Source organism: Oryctolagus cuniculus, chromosome 7 (genome assembly GCF_051225735.1).
Source record: "Oryctolagus cuniculus isolate XC-2025 breed Fujian yellow rabbit chromosome 7, ASM5122573v1, whole genome shotgun sequence".
NCBI classification, from domain to species: Eukaryota; Metazoa; Chordata; class Mammalia; order Lagomorpha; family Leporidae; genus Oryctolagus; species Oryctolagus cuniculus.
Genome location: NC_142873.1, coordinates 159493225 through 159517439, shown reverse-complemented (window position 1 = coordinate 159517439; position 24215 = coordinate 159493225). Strand labels below are relative to the sequence as shown.

General features: G+C 60.8%; 1 protein-coding gene across 3 annotated transcripts in view; it reads left to right on the top strand.

Moving 5' to 3' along the window:
- The window catches only part of SPSB1 (splA/ryanodine receptor domain and SOCS box containing 1), a 60803-nt gene that overhangs the window by 31089 nt on the left and 5499 nt on the right, over positions 1-24215 (top strand). For 2 of the 3 annotated variants that reach the window (XM_051858125.3, XM_089301531.1), the window contains exon 2: positions 21056-21894. In XM_051858125.3, coding sequence (XP_051714085.1) covers positions 21201-21894 — 694 coding nt within the window. In that variant the 5' untranslated portion in view covers positions 21056-21200. Of the gene's footprint in view, positions 1-7034; positions 7191-21055; positions 21895-24215 lie in introns of those variants that run through there. The other variant, XM_089301530.1, reaches the window with a different exon arrangement.

Genomic DNA, 24215 nt, shown 5'->3' with positions numbered 1-24215 from the left:
ACTCATCTCGCAAATTCACACGCGATCTCAGGAAGGGCTTGTCCACCCAGGACTGTTTGGATATCTGTGACATTCTTCACGGCCGTGCAAAATGATCAGCTGAAGAGATTAGCCTGCTGTGGGTTTATTGAATGTTGAGTCCCACCTGCAGGAGCCTTGGCAGGGGCTTATCGGCCTGGACGTTCCCCACCCCTTAGGAAGCCGCGGCAGGCCTCTGGGCCTGAGCTGGTCTCCCGTGTGGACGGCAGGGACAACCACTGAAGCCCTCACCTGCTGCCTCCCAGGGTGCACGTTAGTGGAAGCTGGAGTCGGGAGCCGATCTGGGAGCTGACTCCAGGCGCTGATGTGGGGGGTGGGCGTCTCAGGAGGTGACTTAACTGCCAGGCCAGACCCGCCCAGCATCTGAACCACCTTGAAGGTGCAGATCAGAAACATTGGGTGCATTGACACCGTAGGGCCACTGTCACCACCATCCACCTCCAGGATGCATTTCATCTGAAAACTGAAACCGGGTCCCCGTTAAACCGCAAGTCCCCAGTCCCTCCCCCAGACCAGGGCAGCCGCCTTCGACTTTCTGTCTCCGAGTGTGGCTGCCCTGGTGACTTCGCATGAGTGGACTGCTCAGTCTTTGTCCTTTGTGGCTGGTTTGTTTCCCTTCGCCCCAGGGTCCTCTGTGCCGCGCGTGTGTCAGAGTTTCCTTCCTTTCTGAGGCTGACTGTTACCCCATGGCGTGACCGGCACACTGTGCGTCTGTGCCACTTTATCCTGTGGCTCTTGTTAACACGCGTGTGCAGATCTGGCCCTGGAAGCTTGCAGAATTGCTGGCTCAGGTGGTCCTTGTGTTTGAGTTTTCTGAGATCCATCCTGGTTTCCACAGTACCTGCACCCCTTTGCAGGCCCCGGCCACCACCACTGCCCAAGGCTGCCAGTCTCTCCACATCCTCACCCACTCTTGTCATCGGCCTTCTTGTTTGTTTGTTTGTTTTTTCCAACATAGACCTTTTACTAAAGGATAACACACCCAGAATAGTTCCATACCTTCCTGGCTGCCTTGCCAGTGTGTTTACATCTCTGGGGACACCATTAATGTATTAAAATGGGCTTGTCGGGACAAGCATTTAGTGTGGTGGGTAGCATACCACTCGGGACACCTGTATCCCATACTGGAGTTCCAGTCCTGGCTCCACGCCCGATCCCAGCCCTGCTAGTGCACACCCTGGGAGGCAGCAGGTGAGGGCTCAAGTAGTTGGGTTCCTACCACCCTACCACCCATGTGGGAGACCTGGATGGACTTCCTGGCTCCTGGCTTCAGGCTGGTCCAGCTCTGGCATGGCGGGCATTTATGGTGAGAACCAATGGATGGGAGCTGTCTCTCTGCCTTTTCAAAGATATTTTTAATCAGTGAGTTTGCTCCTCCCTTCCTCCCCTGCTCTGCTGGCTGCACGTGGAAGCCCCCAGGCTCCGGCAGGTTCCACCTCACGTCTTTCATTGCAGGCTTGTGTTTGCACTCGTCCACCTGGTTGACCTTCCATCAGGGGTGATAATTTCGTTTGGAGAAATGGAAGCAATGCCCTTTTACAGATACCCTCTGCACAGCCGTGCCTCTATTTTTTGGGAGCTCAGCCCGGCTCTCCGACTCGGGTGGCAGGAACCTAACAATGTTTGCCATCACCGCTGCCTCCCAGGGCACATAGCAGTGGGAAGCTGGAATTGGCTGCACAGCCAGGCCTGGAACCCAGGCGCTCTGATACTGGGTGCAGCCACCCCAACCAGCGACTTGGGCCAGAGGCCTGCCCCTGGTGCTTCTGCCCTTGTGGGCTCAAGCCCAGGAGTAGATCCTACCAGGGGCTAGTGGCTGGGATGCTCGTTCCTCCCTTTGCCCAGCAGGAGGCGCTATCTCTGTAGCCACTGTAGAAAGCTGGTGAGTGCCAAGTGGTGTCTCCTGGTCACTTTAATTTCGTTTTCCTCTGTCTACCTGGGAGGTGGACCTCCTCTTCCTCTAAGGTGATTGGCTGGCTGCGTTTCCCTTCTCCAAGCTGTCTGCTCAGAGCCCCTGGCTGTCTTGACTCTCCTGCAGTAACAGAACCCAAAGCAAACGTGACGAAGTGTTGACAGGCGTCCGTTTTAAGGGCAGACGATATGCAAATCATTTGTACATTTCAGTTACACATTTTCAAGAAGAAATTTCCGTGGGAGTTTTGGTCTGGGTGGGCCGGGGTCAGGGTGGGGGACCTGTCCGGAGGATGTGCTGTAGCCTTGGCGGTGACCGTGGCTGGAGAGGCAGAGTGGGCTCCGGGTTGCCAGACGTGGGGAGTTGACATTTGGTGCTAGTGAGGGAAGCTAAGAGGAGGAATCCAGGGAGATGGGGGCGAGGACGGAGACTGAGAAGGGTGCGGTCGGGCTGGGGTTACAGTTAGGAGAATCAAGTTTGATGGACGTGCTGATTGGGAGCAAGGTGCTCCCTGGGGGTGCAGAGGCGGGTGGAGGCGGGGCCCTTGGAGCAGGTGTGTGGGGCAGGCAGAGGATGCAGTGGGAACGCCAGTTCTTCAGGTCCAGGACGTGGTCAGTGTTTTCAGACGCGGTTGACGGGAAGCGAGCCTGCTTTTCTGGGCCTGTTCAATACATCGATCAAGAGGTGCTGACCTTGAGCGAGCCGTTGGCCTGACACAGGCCAGACCTGAAGTGGCCTGGCTGCTGTGCTTCTGCAGTCTGGAGGTGACAGACACCTCAGGGAGTGTAGGTGGGGGCAGGAGAGGCCTCGGGGGTGTGGAGCTGTCTTGGCGCCCGGGCTGGTGCTGGGCTTGGTTGCAGCTGTGACCCGCAGCAAGCGTGCGCTGAGCCGCTGCCCTCGGGGCTCTGTTAGTACCGCAGCCCCTGGGTGTCCACAGGAGAAAATGCCAGAAACACAGACTGCACCTTCCCGGTGGGAACCTCTGCCTGCCCCATCCTGTGTGTGCTCCCAGCGCAGCCCTGCGGGACTAGGGGAGACGTGAGTCATTTCCTGGACAGCAACCTGTCCTGGCTTCTTAGCCATCTGGGGCTTGGCCTTGGAGACATTGATCGGCTTTCTCACATCCCCCTCTGTTTCCTGCCAGTGCAGTCTCCCTGTCAGCTCGTGGGCACCGTGCTGCCCGAGAAGACCGGGTCCCCTGACTCTGGTGAAAGGAAAGAGGTTGGCAGAGAGGCCCAGGGGGCCATGGGCCAAGTGAGCGGCGTGGCTCCAGCTCGGCCAGGCTGCTGTTCCTCCCAGCATGGCCCCTGGAGAACAGCTCCAGGGATGGGTGGCCTTGGCCCTTGGGTTCCTTAATGAGCTGACAGGGTGTGGCCGAGAGTTTGAGCCACATTTTTTTTGTTGTTGTTAAGATTTGATTTGTTTATTTGAAAGGCAGAGTTAGAGAGAGAGAAAGAGAGATCTTCAATCCGCTGGTTCACTCCCCAGATGGTCTCACTGGCCGGAGGCTGGGCCAGGCCTAAGCCAGGAGCCAGGAGCTTCATCCAGGTCTCCCACATGGGTGGCAGGGGCCCAAGGAGTCGGGCCGTCCTCCGCTGCTTTCCCAGGCTCATTAGCAGGGAGCTGGATTGGAAGTGGAGCAGCAGGCACTGGAAGTGGGATGTGGGCATCGCAGGAGGCGGCTTAACCTGCTGTGCCACAACGCAGGACTCATGAGCCACATTCTTAACATATTTTAGCAACCAGAGGGACTCCTCCCTCATCACTCAGCTTTTGTGCACCTCAGGTGTAGAAATACCAAGCGTTGTGTGTGTGTGTGTGCGTGTGTGTGTGGCAATACATATAAAATCATATAAAATGTGTATATGTTTTATATGTATAAAATACATATATAAAATTCAGCCACTTGGAAGAGGTGGTTTAGTGCCACTGAGTACGCGTGCCTGTGGTCGTGCAATGTTACTTCTCAGGGCAGCGCTGTGGGCGGCGGGTTAAGCCACTGCACGGGTCGCCCGCATTCCTCATCGGAGTGCCTGGGTGGAGTTCACCTCCACTTCTGATCCAGCCCTGCTAATGCGCCTGGGAGGCACAGGTGATGGCCAAGTGCTTGGGCCCCTTCCGCCCACAGGGGAGATCCAGATGCAGTTCCAGGCTCCTGGCTTCAGGCTGGCCCAGCTCTGGCTGTTGTGGACATTTGGGGAGTGAACCAGCAGGTAGAAGATATTTCTCTCTCTCTCCCCCTCCCTCTTTGCAGCACGTGCATAGACTACCTTTTGTTTTTCCACCATCGGTCGGGGACACTGGGCGACTCCCATTGCTGCTGGTGGCGGGGGCTGCTGTAGTGCCCGTGGCTGTGTGCGCCACACATTCAAGATCCCGCTTCCGGTTCACTGGGGTGTGTGCCCAGAAGTGCAGCTGCTGGCTCGTGTCATCATTCTGTTTTGAGTTTTTGGAGGGATCGCCACACTGGTTTCCACAGCGGCCGTGCCGTTGCACAAAATGAGGCATTTGACGGTGTGGTCTTCAAGGCGTCTCTGTGCTTAGAAAAGCTGCCGTGGTTCCCTGGCCTGCTGGTCAGTGGCTGGAAGATGGTGTTTGGAGTTAAGATTTGGCCACTTGAATGTCACGTGGGCAGTGACAACAGCCACCATCTCTCACATGTATGTGCGTCACGTACAAAGTACTCAAAGCGCCCCCTGCATCCTGAGAGCAGAGGCAAGCATCTGGTATTGTTTGAGGACCTACTGTGTGCTCAGAGTGTTAGAAGTTTCTTGTTATTTGTTCATTATCTTGAACAGTTTTCCAGAGTAGTAATTTGAAAGGGAGAGAGAGATCTTCCATCTGCTGGTTCACTCCCCAGATGGCTGCAACAGCTGGGGCTGGGCCAGGCTGAAGCCGGGAGCCAGGAGCTCCATCCAGGGCTCCCATTGGGTAGCAGGGACCCAAGGACTTGAGCCGTCACCTGCTGCCTCCCAGAGTGCATTAGCAGGAAGCCAGAATGAGAAGCAGAGCCAGGGCTGAAGCCCGCTCACTCACGCGTGGGAGGCGGGAGTCCCAAGCCACGCAGCTGCTGCCCCGCCAGATGCCTGCCCCCGCTCTCGGTTTTGCAGGCGAAAGTGAGAGGTGCTTTCTCCTGCTGTCAGTGTGCAGCGTCGCTTCTCGGTTGTCAACTCACTGCTCGTTTTCTGTTTACCTAAAAAAAGGTCTAATTCTTCCTTCCTGGTTCTTAACCGCCCTCCCCAAAAGCCAGAGAAAGAAAGGAGGGGCCACCAGCAGGTGTTTTCTGCGGCAGGTGCCTGCTTTGAGCTGGTGGCAGCCTCGGCGGCTGTCTGTGGGGCCCCTGCCCCTTGCCACGCTCTGCCGTCGGTGGGCAAAGCAGTGGCTCCCTGGGAAGAGACACTAATTCCCATCGGCCAGCCCAGGGTAGCGTGAACTTCTGGGGCTCAGGGCAGGGGACTTTCTGATCTGTCTCTTCCCCACGAGAGACCCCTCCCCACTGGCTAGCCCTGACTCCCTGTGGTCTATTGTGTTCCCCTCCCTCCATCTCACCTACCCACCCCCATGTTTGCACTAATACTCCTGGAAACTTCCCACCCACTTGGGGCTGAATGTAAGGAGGCAGGGGGCTTTCTGGTGGTTTCTGCTTGTCCCAGAAATGTTCATTTACATTCCCGGCGTGTCCAAGTTGAATCAGACACTTGGAACCATGCTGGGCCTTTCCCCTCTGCCACCAGCACAGACCGGGGCCGGAGTGGCCCCTGAGGCCCAGGGACTAAGACGCTGACCCCTGACACTCAGGTGAGGTGAGGTCTCCTCTTCCAAAGAGATCCTCCCCCAACTACGGCGGCGCTGCTGGGAGGCAGCCCCGCCCCGCCCCCAGCCTGCCCTGCAGAGAGCTGGCCCAGGGCAGCCCCTGGCTCCTGGCCCTGTTGCCCCAGGCCTTCCTGCTCAGTGGGGCTGACTCCTTTCTACTCTGAGACCTCCCTGGTCCCTGGTTGGGGGAGAGGGACAGGACTAGGAGAGGGAGGCTGCCCTCCCCCAGCTCTCCTCCTGCCCTCTGTGGGTACTGAGTCCTCCATCCTTCCAGCGTGGGGTCCACAGCTCTGTGGCCGCTCTGTAGCAGCCACCCCACCCTTGGAGCCTCAGCCCTGCCCTCCTGGTGGGGACGCTGGCTGCTGGGGTCCCTAGGCTGGCACCAGGGACATATGGAGCTGCCATCCTCCCATGCACTGTCCTCCCTCCTGGGACAAAAGCCAGGTGGGCTCTCATAGCTGAGACCACTGTAGCCCCAGAAAAGCTGGGGAAAAGCCGAGCCACGTGTGCCCGTGGGGGTGGGCGTAATTGCAGAGGGCCAGACGGATGTCCTGCTGGGTCCTCCTTCGTGCAGGGCTTTGGGCCTGTTGCCCACGTTCCCCGCCTGTCCCTGGTGGGCAGCCTGTCCCCTCTGTGCTGCCGGGGAGACCTCGGCCCAGGAGCTGCGGTGTGCTGTGGTGGGAAGTGTTCCGGCCGTGTCTGAAGCTGCCCTGCAGGACAGCACTGGGCACAGCCTGGTAGCCTGAGCACTCTCTCCTTGGGGACTTTCAGTGGGTCCCAGGTTGCTTGGGGACCAGAGACGGCCGTGGCTGGCATGGGGCCGGGAAGGAGGCTACGCCCTGGGCTCAGGTCTGCTGGGGGTGGAGGGGCGTCACCTCTGCACCTGCCCGGCCTGGTGAGGAAACTTGACCTCACCGGTGGGAATTGTGTCCCGCGCCGGCCATGATCTTGCGTCTGCACGGCCTCTGAGCTCCAGTCTTGCTGCTCCCTGCTTTCCTGAATGGGAGGTGGGGGTCTGCGGGTCTGGGGCAGGGCACGGGAGGGGAACCGGTTACAAGCAGGCCTGCCTGGGCCCACAACCTCCATCCTGGAGCACTTTTCAGGCCCGGCCGATTGCCCTGTAATTGTTCCCAGCAGCGAGAGGAGTCCAGCGGCCAGGAGCGGCCTCCAGTGTTTGTTTTTGCCTTCTGTGTTCTCCCGGCTGTGGTAACCAAGGGCCGCTTCCCCTTGGTGACGGCGCGGGCCAGCGCTGAGCCAGGCCGGGCAAGGCAGGCCTGGGGCACCCGGCGGGGCGGCCGCTGGCCGGGAGAGCAGCCTGCTGTTCTCTTCCTTAATTCTCCCCACACCGGTGAGGACCCTCAAGGTTTTGCTCCTGGCGCTCTCCCCAAGCACTTGCCTGGAACATTCCAGAGCTCCGTTTCCTCTGGTAGGTGTTGGGGAGACTGGGAGGCCACTCGCTGGCCAGCCACGTGGAGGTAGGTCTCGAGGGGCAGGATCAGGGACTTCAGCCAGGACTCGTGCAAAGTGAGCACCCTCTGCTCTAGGTCCCCGAGGCACATGGGGTCCGCAGGTGGTCCTGGGGCAGGGGTGGAGGAGAGGACGGGCTGAGACAGCTGTTGCAGGGAGGCCAACCAGGGAAGGCTCCGCAGAGGAGGGGGCCGGGCAGATCTTGGCAGTCGGGGGCCAGCAGGGTGTGGGGCTGAGGGACCGGCAAGGCTGGCACGGCCGGCTGGCCTGCAAGGGAGGTTTGGAAAAGTAGAGAAAGCTGAAAGGTTTTGCTGGGAGCTTGGAGGGGAGCAGCTGGGGGCCTGTGAGCAGCTGGGAGCAGAGCAGGGGTCTCGGCGTGTGGTCGCCATGGCCTCTGGCTTCTAGAAGTTCCGGGAGAGAAAGCAACGGCCTGTTTCCTGTGCTCTGTGGGGTGGGGAGAAGGACAGGGGACCTGTCCTGGGGTGGGGGACACGGCTCCGCCTCCTGTCACTCAGCTCGGCCTCCAGGCGTGGTGGGTTCCAGTGTGCGGTGTGTTCAGGACTGGCTTCCCGGGGGCAGGTGAAGGTCTCGGCTGCCTGCTGTCTGTCCACTGTAGGTTCCCTCCAGCCTCCCAGGACCCACCGGGGCAACCCTGCCTCCTGGACATGTGGGTCACCTGGGGATGGGGAGGCAGGAGGCATTTCCCACAAGCTCCCAGGTGACGCGTGTGCCGCTGGCTGGTGGCTGTCACCAGGTACGGGCACGCGGGGCACCCAGCTCTGTCTTCCCTAAAGGCTCTGTTCTCAGGGAGAGTCAGAGGGCCCCGTGTGTAGGGGCTCAGTCCTGTCGGCGTTTCCCTTCGGGGGCCCGGAGAGCAGGTGCTGATAGGGGGCCCGGGGCCCTCGTGTGCGGGAGGAGCTCCGGGCTCCGTGGTCTCTTTCAGGTCCCAGTGGCTTGTTTTGTTGGCAGATCTCGCTGCCTCAGCAGAAAAGAGGCGCCTTTGATATGGGAACGGAAGCCCGGGACAGGGCTAGAAATAGCGCGTGCGGCGCGGAGAGGGCCCGGGGTCCCCTCCAGCTGGGGGCTGGAGGTGCCGCACGCAGGGGCCCCTCCGCCCGTGAGGGTGACACGCGCTGTCTTCCCTTCAGAGCGCGTGCTGGGCTCCAGGGCCCTTCCTGAGGTTGGGCTGAGCCCGTGCCCTCCTCCCCCAGGCTGCCTGCCCTCCTGCGGAGCCCATTAAATGGAGATTGGACCCATGTCTCTCGTTTCCACTTCCCTGTTTTTCCCTTTTGTGTCCTCAGGAGGCAGTCAGGGGAACAGACTCCCCCGATCCAAGCCGCCTTCCCGGAAAGCCTCTCCTTACCCCGAGGCCCCGTCACCTGGCCTCAGATGCCACCGCTGCCAGCCCGGGGTGGCCCTGGCATCAGCAGCCCCCGAGGGTGTCCCAGAAAGGGCCTCTGCGTGGCCGTGAGTGAACCTGAGGCGGCAGAGGCGGCCAACGAACAGCGCCACGGGGCCCGAAACAGCTGTTCCTGGCCAGAGAGGCCACGCTGGGGGCAGGGAGCAGGTTCAGGATTTCCCAGCTGTGTTCCACCCCTGTGAGACACCCAGACACCCCCTTCCCAGGAAGCCACCTGCCTGCCTGTCCCCCCCCTCCTCTCCCCACTGAATTCTAACACAGCACCGCTGTTGACTGCCTACTAGGTGCTCAGGTGCCTGTGAGATCCTTGTTCCATCCTTAAAGCAAAGAGTGAGGCAGAGCCCCCATTCCAGTGGGGGAGGGGCCTGAGGCCGGGGAGCTTGCCCAAGCCCACCCAGCGTGCGGAGCGGAAGTTTAAGCCCAGGTGCACCCCTGCTGCGTCTGCACATACTGAATACAGGAGTCTCGCTGCACCAGCCCTGTTTCAGTTCCAAGAAATCGTGCAAGGAGGCAGCTGGGCTTCTCTGATGAGGACCCCAAGGAGGTGGGCTGGGTCTTTGGATCATTATGGCCCCCAAAACTGAGCCCTACTCCCCTCCCCCATGTATGCACTGTTGATGCAGTTTAGAAATACCTACCAGACTCATGAGAGACTGACGTATAAACCTGAGGACATTTGTTTACACACAGTAAAGACTAGAAGTCTTTAGGTGTGTTCCGGAGGGTGGCAAATGGGCAGTGCTAACCACAGGTCAGGGAGACCGACGAGGGAGCCTAAGGGCTCGGCAGCCGGAGCCCGGAGTCTGTGGTCGCCATTGGGGTGGAGTGCTTGGGTCCGTGGGGTCGGCTGCCCTCTCTGGGCTCTTCCCTGCCTGAGTGTTCCCCAGGCAACTTGTGACCTCACCGGCCGGGTCCTGGCGAGCTGCCCCTCAGTGCAAGCTGTGTCCTTGCGTTGCCTCCCTCGCTGGCCTCCCCGTGTCCACTCCGGCTGCCAACGGCCCGTTCTCAGCACAGCAGCTGGAGCCTCCTGCCGGAGCGGAAGCCAGACTGCGTCCCGAGCCCCGCAGAGCCCGCGCCGGCTCCTCTGCTGCTGCTGCTGCAGCCCAGAGCCCGTGCTGGGCCCACGTGGCCTGTGCGCCCCGCCCCTCCCTCCCTGCCTGTGCTGCGCGCCTGCACTGTGTCTTGTGCGCCTACCTCGGGGCCTTCGCGTGTCCCGTTCCCTCAGAACACAGCCCTGACGTGGACACGTTGTGAGAAGAAGCTGTCGGGCGGCGTGGTCACTGTGTGTGCCCGTGGCGGGCGGGGCTCGCGGTGCAGGCAGTCGGCGTGGCCTCTCGAGGCCATCAGATGCAGGAATCGTGGGATGTGTGTGGCGGCTGCCGCGTGACAGCCCAGCTTCTGACGCTTATCTCACTTTGTGTAGAAAGGGGCCACTCTCAAATCACCCTAAAAAGCACAGAGTAGCAGGTGTGCCAGCCGGTGACGGGGCCGTGGTGTGCTATGCGTTCACACCCTCGGTGGGGCGGGGCCATGCTCACGCCGGCATCACCCGGGAGACGGCAGTCGCTTCCGGGAGCCCTGGCCCACGCGTGCTGCGTGGAGACTGAATCGTCACACATGCAGTTTTCTCCCCACTTCGTCCCGGCCTCACCCTCAATCGCCGCATCGGAGGGCACCCCCTCGCCGCCCTCTCCCATTGCTTGCTCTGTCCTTGCTCCTGATTCGCTTTCCTTTGACGCGTGCTCCCTGCGCCTTTATTAGATGTGCATCCCTCCATCACCTGCTGTGTGCCAGGCCCATCCCAGGCATTGGTGCTGCCACGGTGGACCCCACAGGAACACCCAGACCCACGGGGCTTGCAGGCATTGCTCAGATGCTGTGTGTGGCCTTTAGTCTGTGTATGTAGCAGGTGCCTAATGAGTGTCGTTCCAGCCCCGAGGTATGTCACTGGGGCTGGGGTATTTTCCGAGAGGTCATCAGCCAGGCACTGACAGCCGGGTGGCTCCCGCACGGGCTGTCACACCTCCGTCGTGGTAAGCGCACGGCAGCTTCCTCGTGGCGGAGATGGTTTGCAGACTCCCTGTGCCTCGTGGGGCCTCTGCCTGGGAGTCTTCGGCCTTGCCTAGGGTGGCGAGGATGAAGGGAGCACACGAAGCTCCAGAGAAGCCCGTCGGGCCCATCTCCCGGCCTGGCAGCCCCGCGCTGGGCTGGGTGAGCAGGCGGCTGGGAGCACAGGCCTTGAGCTTGGGCCTTGGGGCTGACTTGCTGGGTGTTTCCAGTGCTCCTGGCTGAAAAGGGTGTTAGGAGATGGGAGACCCCGTGTGAGGTGCTTGGGTGTTCACTGTGGCAGTCCCGGTGAACCGTCCCCAGAACAGTGCCTGGCGCGGAGCAGGTGCTCAGTTCTGATGCCCAGTGAGTGGTCCTGCTTGTGGCCAGGCAGCAGCTCACCGGCCACGACAGGTGTCCACATGGCGACAAGTCCAGTCCGCCTGTGCATGAAGCTGGGCCCTCCCAGGCGTGGGCACCTGCTCTGTTGGCCCCGGCATTGTCAGCGGAGGGGACACGGGTTGATTTCCTGGTATCAGAGGCTCGGGACACCGAATCCCAGCAAGCCTTGCTCCCAGAGCAGGGAGTGTGTGCCCGCAACCCGCCCCGATACCTGTGTCCCCCACCCCCCTGTCCTCCTCAGACACCCCCCCTCCCTGGGCCACGTCTTGGGCCCCGACACAGAGATGCAGCCACACATTGCAGAGAAACCCAATCTGCAGGTGCTGTGTCAAGGCAGGCAGGGGCCGCCGGTGTGCAGCTCTGCCCTGATTCTCCTGCAGAGGAGCGAGGGGCAGAGGGCGGGGATTGGCCTCCAGCAAGGCAGGGCAGGCTGTGTCCCTGTGTGGGGTCCTCGTCCCAGGCTGCACCTGGGGTCCTCGTCCAGCCCCCAGGCTCTGGCCACGAGCCTGTCCACAGCCGCTGCCTGCCGCTCTGGGTTTCGGAGGAGCAGGTGTTTGCCATCCATTTGTGATCTTTCCATTCACTGAGCTGAATGCCCTTCACGCAACCTTGACCTTTTCTGAGAGCGCAGCCTGCCGGCCACTGCCTGGGCCGCCCCAAGAGGGGCCCTGTCCCCTTGCAGCCTCTCCCTGCACCCCGGCCCCGGCCGTCTGCCGCACAGGCCTGCCGGCTGCCTCGGATCTGCCTGTCCTGTTATTCTAGGGAGTGGGATCGTGGAATACCGATGCTGGCCGTGAGCTGCGGCTTCCTCCACAGAGCACAGCGCGCTCAGGGTAGCAGGTGGCCGTCCCAGAACTGACTGTCTCGGCGGCTGGGCCCTCTTCCATGCGTGTGCTGGCTGACGCTTTGCTTTCTCCGTGCCGGCCTATGTACGGCAGCAAAGCTCCAGGAGCGAGACTGAAGAGGAGCGGGAGCTCGGAGGTTGATGCTACAGCCAGGGGAGGGGAGCGCCCAGCCCGACAGGCCTGCGAGATCACTGGCTCTGGCCCTGTGGGCAGCACTCGGAATTCTGCAGAGCTACAGCAGGCTCATTCTTAAGCAGGGGATTGTGTTTGGCCACGAGTGATGGTACAGATATCCACGTGGCCCTGGCTGGGAGCAAGGTTTCCCAGCCCTGCTTCTACACAGAGCAACGTTTTTGCTTTCCCAGGTTCCTTGCAACCTCTCTCCCTGCATGTGCTGGTATAATTCTTTCCACGCTAAAGGCTTAGGTGTGTTTGTGTCCTTTGCATCGCTCGCCATGGCAAAACCTTTTTCTTGGCTTCTTGTATAGCGGTCCCACCCGTTAGCATTGTTGCTGGCTGTGTAGTACTCCACCCATGCACTGGCTGGGGGCGTCACGTCCTCGCTCCTTGCTCTGCGGTGCCTATGAGAAGCTGAGGCCCGGGCAGTCTGGCCCCGCACTCCTCAGCTTGCTTAGAAGTTCCGGATTCCCTTGTGGAGGCCTTGCCCAGTCCCTCGTAGGCCCAGATGTCCAGGGCTGTCTGGGTTATTGCTGGGATTGGAGGAGGAAGGCCAGCAGCAAACAAGGAGACTTCAGAAAGGTCATGGGAATGGAATTAAAGGTCTGAGTTTAGGGACCTGCATTGTGGTGCAGCGGGTTAAGCACCACCTGTGATGCCAGCATCCCATATGGCCACCAGTTCCAGTCTCAGTGGCTCCACTTCCAATCCAGCTCCCTGCTAATGGCCTAGGAACACAGGAGGACGGCCCATGTACTCAGGTCCCTGCCACCCACATGGGAGACCTGATGGAGCTCCAGGCTCCCAGCTTTGGCCTGGCCCAGCCCTGGCTGTTGCAACCACTTGGGGAGTGAACCAGCAGATGGAGGGTCTCCCCCCACACCTCTCTCCCCCCTTCTCTGACTTTCAAATAAATAAACAAGTCTTTTTAAAGTTTATTTGGGTACAAAAATTTATTTTCATGATACATGGAAAATATGTATTATGAAAAAAATTGCACAAATTTCAAAACTGTTTTTGCACCAAAATGAGCTTCTACTTCCATGGGAGTGCACTGAGACCTCCCCGCCGCCAGCCGCCCGTGAGGCTGGGGCTCCGCGAGGCGTCCCCCAGGGACTGGCTATGAGGTGGCGCGAGCCGACCCACTGCCCAGTTCCCTTTAGACTCCTCTCCAAGTCCGCTGGCCGCTGGCCAGCCCACGACTAGTGGACAAATATCAGCCCAGACAGCGCCGCAGAAACTGCCTAGCGCCTTCGATCTGCCGCCGCCTGTGGGAAAGGTCAGGAAGCCCGCGGGGGGCGGCTCGGACCCTGGCTTTCTTCCATGAGAAGTGGACAGTGGGCGGGGCGGTTCTGAGGGTGAGCAAGAGTGGCTGTGGATGAGAGGAACTGGCCAGAGGCAAGTGTTTGGCTCAGCGGGCCCGATACCCACGGCTCCAGCTCCTGCTTCCTGCTCGTGCTGACTCTGGGAGGCAGCAGGTGATGGCTCAGAGTAAAGACGGGGTTCCTGCCATCTACGTGGGAGACCCAGAGTGAGCTCCAGGCTCCAGCTTCGGCCTGATGCAACCCTGGCTATTGCAGCCAGCAGATGAGAGCGGTGTGTGTGTGTGTGTGTGTGCATAGGTGTGTCTTTCTCCCTCTCAAAAAAAAATTACCTCTAAGATCATCCTGTTATGAAGAAATTTTTTAAAAGATTTATTTATTTGAAAGGCAGAGTTACAGAAAGGCAGAGAAAGAGAGAAATAATAAATATCTTCCATCTGCTGGTTCACTCCCCAGTTGGCCACAATGGCCAGAGCTGTGCTGATCTGAAGCCAGGAGCCAGGAGCTGCTTCTGGGTCTCCCACGTGGGTGCAGGGGCCCAAGCACTTGGGCCATCTTCTACTGCTTTCCCAGGCCATGGCAGAGAGCCAGATTGGAAGAGGAACAGCTGGGACACAAACGAGTGCCCATATGGGATGCCGGCACCGCAGGTGGCAGCTTCACCTGCTACGCCACAGCGCCAGCCCCCTGGGGAAAATTTTTAACTCCCTTACCTGCCCGCGCTGTGACCTTGTTGCATCGGACAACCTAGATGTGCGCTGTAGGAGACGTGGAGAGTGGCCGCCGTCACGATGCTAGCACCCCGTGGAACACGACTGTTACACAGTTAAGTGGAAGCTTGTATCTCATGCCTTGGAAACGGCTCCGGCTCCGGCTCCGGCTCCGGCTCTGGAGCAGTGTGCGCGCTGGGACCCTCTGCTGTGAGTGAGCGGCCCCTGTGTCCACAGCAGGAAGACCTGGAAGGACACAGTCACCCGCGCTCCCCGCTGGGCCCTGGGAGGGAGCGAGCACTGGGATGCTTGAGTTCTGTGCTGAGATTTCTTGTGCATCAGGATTGAGCAAGAGGTTTCTGCAAAACGACAGAAGCCCACGCCTGAGCACCGTCACTTAATGTGCATTTTAGATTCCAAGTCTTGAAACCAGTGGCTCTCGGGCATCGGCAGGGTCCTCCTAACCCCCTGCAGGGCTGCCCGGAAGGCAGGCTGCTCGCTGGGCCCCACCCGAGTTCTGATTCAGAAAGTCAGCCGGGGCCCAGAATTTGCATCTCTGGCAAGTTCCCAGGTGATGCTGATGCGGCGGGCCTGGGGCACCCACTCTGAGAATCAGTTCTTAGATGGCTCCGGCCTCTCACCACAACCCCCCTTGAAAGTTCTGGGGAACGTCTGCCTCTGCCTTTGACCCTGAGGGGTTCACAGGGCTGGATCTGGGGGGCTGAGCCACGCAGCCTCAGTCACACAGCGCCTTCCTGTCTTCCCCGCACCCACCCCAGCACAGAGGCTGCAGGTCTCGCCTGGGGCCTGCGCCCTCCCAGGCAGCTTCTCCAGGGGGCTCAGCTCCCCGGGGCCACCCCGGGAGCCGTGGGCCCCGTGGATGCTGCTCCTGCACCTGGCACTCGGGTTCCATGCTGATGTTGAAGGGGGCGGGGCAGCAGGGGGCAGCACCTATTGTGCTCCGACTGTGTGCCTGAGAGCTCCGTGTTGGAATCATGAGCGTGCTCTTCCTCTGCGTGTGGCCCCAGGTGGTCTCAGGCACCCACCCAGGTCCCCCCTGACTCTGGCATTGGCCGCCAGTGGTCCCTCCAGTCTGTCTGGAGACTGACTGCACCCAATGCCTGCCGTTCTCTGCCCAGTCTCTGTCCTGTGCCTTCTCCCTAGAGGGACCCAAGGTGGCCCAAGAGGTCACTCCCAGAGGTGACCTTCACGGGTTGGCACATCCCACGGGAAAATCAGTCACCTGCTCCCAGCCAGGGCTTTGTGCCCTAGGGGCCTGGGCCTGGGCACACATCCTGACCTCGGGCTTGCTCTGGCCTCCCTCTCTCCTGCACCTGAACTCGTGGGGCTGCTCCAGGCCCTGCCTTTTCTGCTTCCACTCCTTGGGGTACCCCAGCTCCCTCGTACACCAGGCAGGCCCAAGGCTGGGCAGTGTCGTGTCCACAGTCAGGCCTCTGTCCCCGTCCCTGCTTGATGGCGTGACTGCCGCTGTCTGCGTCACTGCAGGCCCTCCAAGAACGAGGTTTCTGGTCTGCACGGGCCGGGCCGGTGCTTCTGCGCTCAGTCTCTGTATGAATGTCAGGCTGGCTTCCCAGGGCGCGGCTCCCGGGCGGAAGCCTTTCTGAAAGTGTGAGTAATCTGGGCCCTTCCGTAGGTGTTGGCGGCAGGTGTGCTTTTGGTCTTTTGGGGTCAGAGGCTAGAACTCTGGACCGTGTGGGATTTTCTCTCCAAAATCGCTCGTCAGAACTTTCCAGAAAGGTCCGATCTATCTTCTTGTCGATTCTAGAGGCTCATGTTTACATCCCTGTTTGAGGGGCTCCTCCCCAGACGGGGCGGGGGCTGCACGCATGGCATGCACGGTTGGGGTGGGGGGTTGTACTCACGTGGCCTAAGTGCTGCCCGTGGAGGCAGCTTTGCCAGGGGCTCCATGGCACAGCATGCTCGGGGCACACCCTGAACACGCCCACTGCCAAGTGTGTGTCCGGGAGGGAGCGTGGAACCGTAATGAGCAGGCGGAGCTCAGCCCGGCCGGCCGCAGAGGGGCATCACGATGGCAGATTGCTGGGTCCCGGTGTCTCTTGCAAAATCCTGGGCTGCAGCCACCCGTGCAGGGGGCGGGGAGGCTGGGAGGGGGGGAGGGAGGGAGGGAGGGGGGAGGGAGGGAGCTTATTTGATCTGCAGGTGAAAGGAGTCTTTATAAAGAGGTCACCTTGTTCCACATCCTGAAGTTCACTCTTTCTCCATCTTGGGTGAAAACAATGGCTTTACTGTTCTGGGGTGGTCAGTCGGACGCAACGGGCGAGGGGCCTAGGTGTGAGGGGGTGGGTGTGTCTCTGCCACTCTCCAGTGGCCTCCCCGTGTGTCCCCCACCATCTGTCCCTGGTCACCTTGGACGTGTCGCCAGCAGAGCGTCCTAGTGCTCTGCCAGTAGGTCCTTTCTTACTGTGCGGAACAAAAGGACAACTTTGTATAGCAGTGGGGCTCCCCAGCTAATGGACCCGAAAGAGTCTGGGGGAACGGGAGGTCAGCAGACGGTGGCTTTCACTGAGGGACATCAGCAGGTCTTGGGCAGATGCTGTGCAGCCGCCTGGAGCCGAGAGCTGAAATCCTTGTCCCTCCAGGGTCTCTCTTCCAGGCCCTCATGCATCCTCGCCTCCCTCACCTCCTCCAGAGCTGGTCTGCCCGCCAGCATCGCCGGGCCCCTGGCAGGTGCACGGCCACAGGCCACCTGCCTACCTGGGTCTGGGTCGGAGCAGCTGTTGTCTCCTTGTGTGGAGACAGCTACCCCCTATTTACTGGGCAAATGAAGATCTGTGGTTGACAGTGTGAGTGGGTGGCCCTGGACATGTGTTGCAGAAATCATGTCCTATTTAGGATGGCCTTTTGTATGTGTCTTTCTGCCTCTCAAACTTTTTTTAAAAGATTCTTTTTGTTACAAAACATGGATTTTATATAAAAAAAAAATCAATGCAAAAAGAATGAGCCTGTCTTTCTTCCTACCTCCTCTCCAGGACTAACCGTTGTCAAAGGTTTGGGGCTTATTAAACCTTTCTCCGTGCCTACAAGCAGATCAACAGGCATGCAGAAAACACTGTTGCGCCGTTGCTCTAAAAGGTAGCAGCACCGAGTGTGTTGAGTCAGCAGGTCCCAGGGGCTGCCTCCTCTCCAGGCGTTAGGGAACCACCGAGCTGTGCAGCGGGCTCAGAGGCATGCTGGTTAGGGGCTGCCCCATCGCACCTGCGCACCAGGCGTCTTGTCCCACTTCAGGCCTGTCTCTCTGGGACACGCCCCCCCCCCCCCCCCCCCGCCTGTGTAGGGGCGACCTTTCCCCCACATCCCCTCTGGTCTGCCAAACACCACTTCCTCCGGAGACTTGCAGAACGAGAAAGCAGACGTGGGTACACCCAGCAGCCTCCTGCTGTGGCTCCTGCCCCTCCCAGCCCCTCCCCTTCAGAGCGAGTCACCACCTTAGATCCTCTCAGGCTTAGGGCGTAGATGGGTGCGCCCTGTCTGTCCCCCGGACAGCTCGCTCGCTCGCTTCAGAGTCCCTTTGACGCTCGGGCCCCTCTCGGGATCAGGGGCCAGGGCCGCTCCCTCTGCATCTCCCAAGGGGTGGTGAGGCCCCCCTGCCCCCACCTGGGCCACCAGAGGATCCTGAACAGGCAGAGGGAAGCGGTTTGTGAGGGTCTCTCTCTGCTGTGGGCCCCGGCAGCCCCTCTCCCAAGCAGCCCTCCTCTGATGTTGATGGCAGCACTGGTCCCAGGCCCCCGGACCTGCAATGTTTCTGGGCCAGCACCAGGAGGACCCAGCTCTGGGATGCTCATCCACTTAGAGAGGGCCCCCTGGGAACCCCATCAGACACATGGCTCTCTCTGGTGGGTTCTGGGGGGCCGGAGCCGCCCCTGGCCCTCAGTGGCTGTCAGGGACACTGGGCTGAAGGCTTTTGCCCCCTTGGGCAGTGAGCCCTGAATTGACTTCAGATAGCAGCAGGGTTGTGTGTGTGTGGCAGTGGTGGGGTGCAGTGGGGGCTCCTCCCCCTGGGATCGCAGCGCAGCCTAGCTGGGTGCAGACTGCCCTCCCCTCTCCCCAGAGCCGTCACTGTCATTGTGTGACCCCCTGCGTCCTCTGCAAGGCTGCAGGGGTCTCCTCAGAGGCCGGTGTCTGGCAGATCAGTGTCCCTGCTCTGGCTGGGACTGCCTCGCCCCCTCTGTGCCCTTTGCCCCCGCCCCACCCCTGGCTCAGGGCCAATGCTGCCTCCATGTGCTGGCTTTGGTCCTGGGGACAGTCCCCACTTCATACACACGCGAGTGCTGGCCAGGTGGGGCAGGCTGCTGAGCTGTGACCAGGGGAGAAGAAAGACGTGATGAGGAGTGGGCCGAGGCCCACCACAGACCCCGGTCACTGCCCAGCTACTCGTCCACAGGGATGACTTGACCACACGTCCCTGACAAGAGAGAAGTGTGTTGGGTGCCCTGGCTGGTGTGGGTGGTGTGCCACGTGAGGAGGGATCGATGTGACACTCCTGAGTGACTGCCCTGAGTCCCACCCACCATGGCGTGGGCTCTAGAACTTAGGCTCCAAATCAGAGCGTCTCTAAGTGCCTTTCTGACCTGAGCTGTAGCAAGTGGTGCTGGGAGAATCCCACTGAGAACGGCTGAGGGCTCCCTGCAGCCGCGTGGGAGGGAGAGGAGCAGAGAGCTGCACGCGCACGCCCCACACATGCACGCCTACACGTGTCGGGGGCTTCACGTTCATGGACATGGAATTAAAACATAGCTTTATTTGGGTAACAGAAAGACCCAAAATCCACGTCGACAACAGGTCTTTGGAAGTTCATGGAAAATGCTCATTATGAAATATCTTGGTGTAGATTTCAAGAGCTTTATGCACCACGTTACACTGATCTAATTCCACCTTCCAGGAGCTTTTAGAAGTCTGCTCACGTGTACACATGCATGCACACATGTGTGCACACGCATTTTCTCTCCAGTGACAATTCCCGTTCCCCAGGAGCTGTGTGGAGGGAGCCGCTGGTCTCGCACGTGCTCCTTGCACACTTGGTCTCCCAAGGGGGTGTCCAGACAGAGGGAAGGGGGTGGGTGCTTCCATGTCCCACCCCCACAGCTCTGACTTGACCTTGGACCGGCTTTGCCAGCTCAGACAGACACAGGAGGGGGTCAGGGAGGAGCAGAGCGAGGGAGCTCAGAGAGGCTGTAGCCGGCTCCGCTGTTGCTACCGTTAGTGAAACCCTGGTTCCACCCCCAGACGTGGGCTCCCTCCACCCGAGGCAGCCCCAGAGCCACAGGCTGCCCCGTAGCAGGGTCACGGAGGGCATCCTGGAGGTGGTGGTGCTCCCCAGAAGAGGAGACAGGGACTGGACTGGGATTGTCCTGGGAGATCCAGGATGTGAGGGCTGCAAGTCTACAGAACTTTCTAGAGCCTAGGCAGTTTCCACAGCTGCAGAGGGGTATGTCGGCTCTACGCTGTCTTTGCTGACACTGAACACAAGGGATCTATGCCTGTGTCCTGTGATCATGCCGATGGGGTGGTGTGGACCCTCTGTCTCACCTAAGGGAAGAGTCTGCTGCGAGCCAGCCTCGTGGGGCCTCTCCCCAGCACAGAGGGGGCAGTGCAGGTCACCCCACTGCCCATCCTGCTGCAGATCCTGCCTCACCTCTCAGCCTGCTCCAAGCAGGAGGCCTGTGCTCCAAGGTCCCTGGTGCCCGTGTGTCTGGAGCCTGCAGCCTCCCATGCTGGTCCCTCTTTGTTCTCTTCATTCCTGATTCAGGCAGCTCGGAACAAACGACCCAGCAGCCAAGGCCTGCGGCCTCCTGCCCAGCCTCCTCTGCCCGCTCTTTTGGCTCCATTTACTGAGCGGGGAGCCTCTCTTCCTTTAACTTGTCTGTGGGATCCCAGGAGCCCGTCCCCCAGACTGGCCAGCCAGGAGTCCCTTCCGGAGGCCAGGGAGGTGTGTCATGGGAGAAAGAACCTTTGCTCTTGGGTGAGGCCCAGGGACCCAGAACAGCGTGGTGTGTGCCCTCACCTGAGGCTGGACACCCAGGCTGGGGACGTCCTGCAGCCTCCACCGGCTCCTGGGCTGTTTGCTGGAGAGCGGGATGGAAGCTGGGACGGTGCCTGCAGCCTGCGGCCCCATCTTACTCAGAGGCCGGGGCCAAAATGCTGGCTTCTATAGTGGAAGGCGGTGGGTGGGAGCTAGAGGTGGTCTCTCATCCCAGGGTTGGTCCACGAGTGCCCGGGGACCCGGGGTGGTGCCCCCGTGCCCGGCTGAGTTGGGGCCGTGAGAACAGCATCACCAGTGGCAGCTGCCCCTGTATGGCAGAGACCTGCTCCGGGACGTGCTGCGGCCTCAGGGTCCCTCCCGCCGAGTGCACTTCCCCTGCCCCGCTGAGCTTTCCGTCTACGCCGAGGGGTCTGCGGGAAGAGGCGAGGGCCCGGATCCGGCATCGTCAGCCTGGGGCTCTGCCTTCTCTCCGCAGCCCAGCCAGGACGGTGCTTCCGCCTTTGTTTTGACACAGCACGTGTCCGCTGTGCTGTGACTGACTCCAGGCTCTGTGCCTCCTGGGAAACCCCGTTGAAGGCATTTGGGGGGTGTTTGCAGCGTGTCCCATACTGCACCCAGTGTGCAGGAGGGCGACTCTGGTCCCCAAGCCCACCTTTCCACGCAGACCACAAGGTAGAGGGCCCCTTCCTGGAACAACACGGCCAGGGGGACGGAGGGACACTTCATCTGTGCCCAGGCCCTGGCTGGCCCCACATCCGGTGTGAGGGGAGCCTGGCGCAGGCTGCCGGGCCCTGGGTGCGAGGCTGTGGCCCCATGCACCACATCACTTAGTCCTGCAGCCCTGCTCACCCAGCCTCCTATCCTTCTTTCTGTCCACCAGGCATAGCAGAACTGCACGGTGTACAAGGACCCCCTAGCAACCTCCTGCAGGGATTCTACTTGGTGCTGATCGGGAACCTGGAGACAAGACCCCAATTGATGCTAGTGCCCCGGGAGTGGGCGTGAAGGTGAAGCCAAGGGCCACCATGGGTCAGAAGGTCCCCGGAGGGATCAAGACCGTGGGCATGAGGGACCCCGTGTACCGGCCTCTGAAGCAGGAGCTCCAAGGCCTGGACTACTGCAAGCCCACGCGGCTGGACCTGCTGCTGGACATGCCCCCCGTGTCCTACGACGTCCAGCTGCTGCACTCGTGGAACGACAATGACCGCTCGCTCAACGTCTTCGTGAAGGAGGACGACAAGCTGATCTTTCACCGGCATCCGGTGGCCCAGAGCACGGACGCTATCAGGGGCAAGGTCGGGTACACGCGTGGGCTGCACGTGTGGCAGATCACGTGGGCCATGAGGCAGCGGGGCACACACGCCGTGGTGGGCGTGGCCACGGCCGACGCCCCCCTGCACTCCGTGGGATACACGACCCTCGTGGGGAATAACCACGAGTCCTGGGGCTGGGACTTGGGGCGCAACCGGCTCTACCATGACGGCAAGAACCAGCCGAGCAAAACGTACCCAGCCTTTCTGGAGCCAGATGAGACGTTTATCGTCCCGGACTCCTTCCTGGTGGCCTTGGACATGGATGACGGGACCCTGAGCTTCATCGTGGACGGACAGTACATGGGAGTGGCTTTTCGGGGACTCAAGGGCAAAAAACTGTATCCTGTCGTGAGTGCCGTCTGGGGCCACTGTGAGATCCGCATGCGCTACTTGAATGGACTCGATCGTAAGTGTCCCCTGCAGTGTCCTCCCACGTCCTGGCCCGGCGGGGGCCAAAAGTTCCCACCGGTGTTGGGATCGCATTGTCTGTAGGTAGACATCGCAGTGTGTTCACATGCTCAGAGGCAGCTCCTGCCTGTGTCTGTTAAATGAAGAATTCTGGCCAGGGCAGTGCGCCGTGGACGGATGGATTCATGTGTGGAGGATGGAGGGTCAGGTGATGGATGGATAGATGGGTGGATGATGGGCGACACACGGATGGACAAATGGATGGGTCGATGATGGATGGATGATGAGTGAATGGCTGGCTGGATAATGGATGGACGTATGGATAAATCGATGGCGGAATGGACGGATGAACGGATGGGTAGATGCATGGATGGATGGATGGGCAAATGATGGAGGCGTGGTCTTTGGTTGACCTGCCTCCAGGTTTGATCCGCACTTGACCTGATTCTAGTGCAGTGGCCAGTGTATCCTGAGCTGGGGTTTGAGCCTCGGTGACACTAGGACCTTCCGGATGCTTGAAGGCTCCTGGCCTCGTGCCCACTGGGCAGGGCCAGGCTTCTTCCCAGGTGCTGGAGGTTTATGAGTGGACCCTTTGAGACGTAGTCCCGGGAGCCCTGCTGTGGTGATGTCAGGAGACTGCCAGGGAGGAGCAGGCTGATTAGAATGATTAGAAACAGCTGAGCTGAGTCAGCAGCGACTTCTCCCGTCCCTTGGGAAAGGGGCGTGGCCTTTCTCAGGTTATGTCAGAACAGCTTGTGGGGTGGCTGTGTGCTGGTGTGGAGGTGGGGGGACCCATGGTGCCCTGCGGGGAGCCTGTGGTGGCAGGAGGTCCTGGTGTTCCAGAACTATCTGCCCCTGTGCTGGGCCCTTACTCTGGGGACTCCTGGCCTGCAAATCCCACTGGGATAGACCAGAAAGCTCTGTGCACCTTGCGGGCTGTCTGGAAGGGGCAGGTTTGAGCGTGCAGGCCAGGAGAGTGGAGGGTGAAACAGAGTGAGTTCTGTGAGTCCATCTCCCCAGGAGTCAGACACGCGCGGTCCTAGCCAAATTTGCGGGGGGGGGGGGGGGGGGATGGGGAGGGGAGGGAGGTGACGACCATTCTGTGCAGGCAGACAGATGCGGGGGTTGCCCGAAACTGGTCCGAACAGGCCGAGTGCATCTGCACAGCTGCACCCGGGCCCGCGTCGCCCAGCCCCGTGCTGGCCCCGGTGCAGCTGGGCGGGGAGCCAGGGCACAGCTCCGCGGGCTGATTCTGCAGAAACAGTCCCAGAGGCCTGGGCGTGGGCTGACAGGCGATGATGCCCCCTTAGGAAGGCGGGGCTTCCGAAACTTCCTCGGGGGTTTGGAAGCCGGGAGTGCTGGGCGGGGAGCCGACAGGAGAGCGGGAGCGTGGGGCTGGGAGTGCATCTGTGGGCTGGGATGTGTAGGGAGCGCCGAGTGTCGGTGACAGGACGCCCCCCCCCCCCCCCCCCCGCTGGCTTCCCGGCTTCTCGCCTTCCCCAGTCCAGGCCGGACAGCAGGGGCTCCACTCCACGTGGCCACTTGCCTTTGGAGAGGCCACAGGAGAGCTAGATGTGGCGGTCCCTGGGCACAGCAGCCTTGGGCGATGTTTCGTCATCAGTCCCACTGCAGGGATGGGCCGGACGAGGGCCCTGTGTCAGAACCCCCGCCCATACCAACACCTCGGTGCCTTTACTGAGGAGGTGGCTCATGTCCTGTGAGGGTCCTCTGGCTGCCGGGTAGAGAGGGGGTGGCCCTCAGCCGTGACAGTTGTCCAGGTGAGAGGCGACAGGGCTGGGGCCCGTGGCAGAGAGGGGCCAGGTCCTGGAAGGTGCGCATCAGTGGACTGAAGATGAGCGTAGGAGGGGAAGCATCGCGGTGAGTCCCGGTGTTTGGCCTGAGCAGGTGGGAGGGTGGGGCTGCTGCCCAGCAGGGTGGGGGAGTCAGAGCGAGGAGCAGGTGAGCAGCTGTGTTAAATTGGAGGTGTGTTTGGTGTCTGGGACAGTGGTGCATGCAACAGAGCGTGGAGGTCACGTGAGGAGGTCACATGAGGACAGGTGATGTTTAAAGCCGTGCCCTGCTTGGGTTCACCCTGAGAGTGGGGGTGGGGCAGAGCCAGGGCAAGAGGGCTGAGGCCCCGCCCTGTTTAGGGGCCAGAGGGCTGAGGAGGAGAGGCCGGGTGGCTGGAGGGGACCCAGGAGAGTGGGCCGGGAGACACAGGTGCAGACGGAGCTTCAAGGACAGGTCGACCCCAGGTCAAGTCCGTTGACAGCTGTTCTGGATACAAGGAGGTCACTAGTGACCTTGGCAGTGGTCACC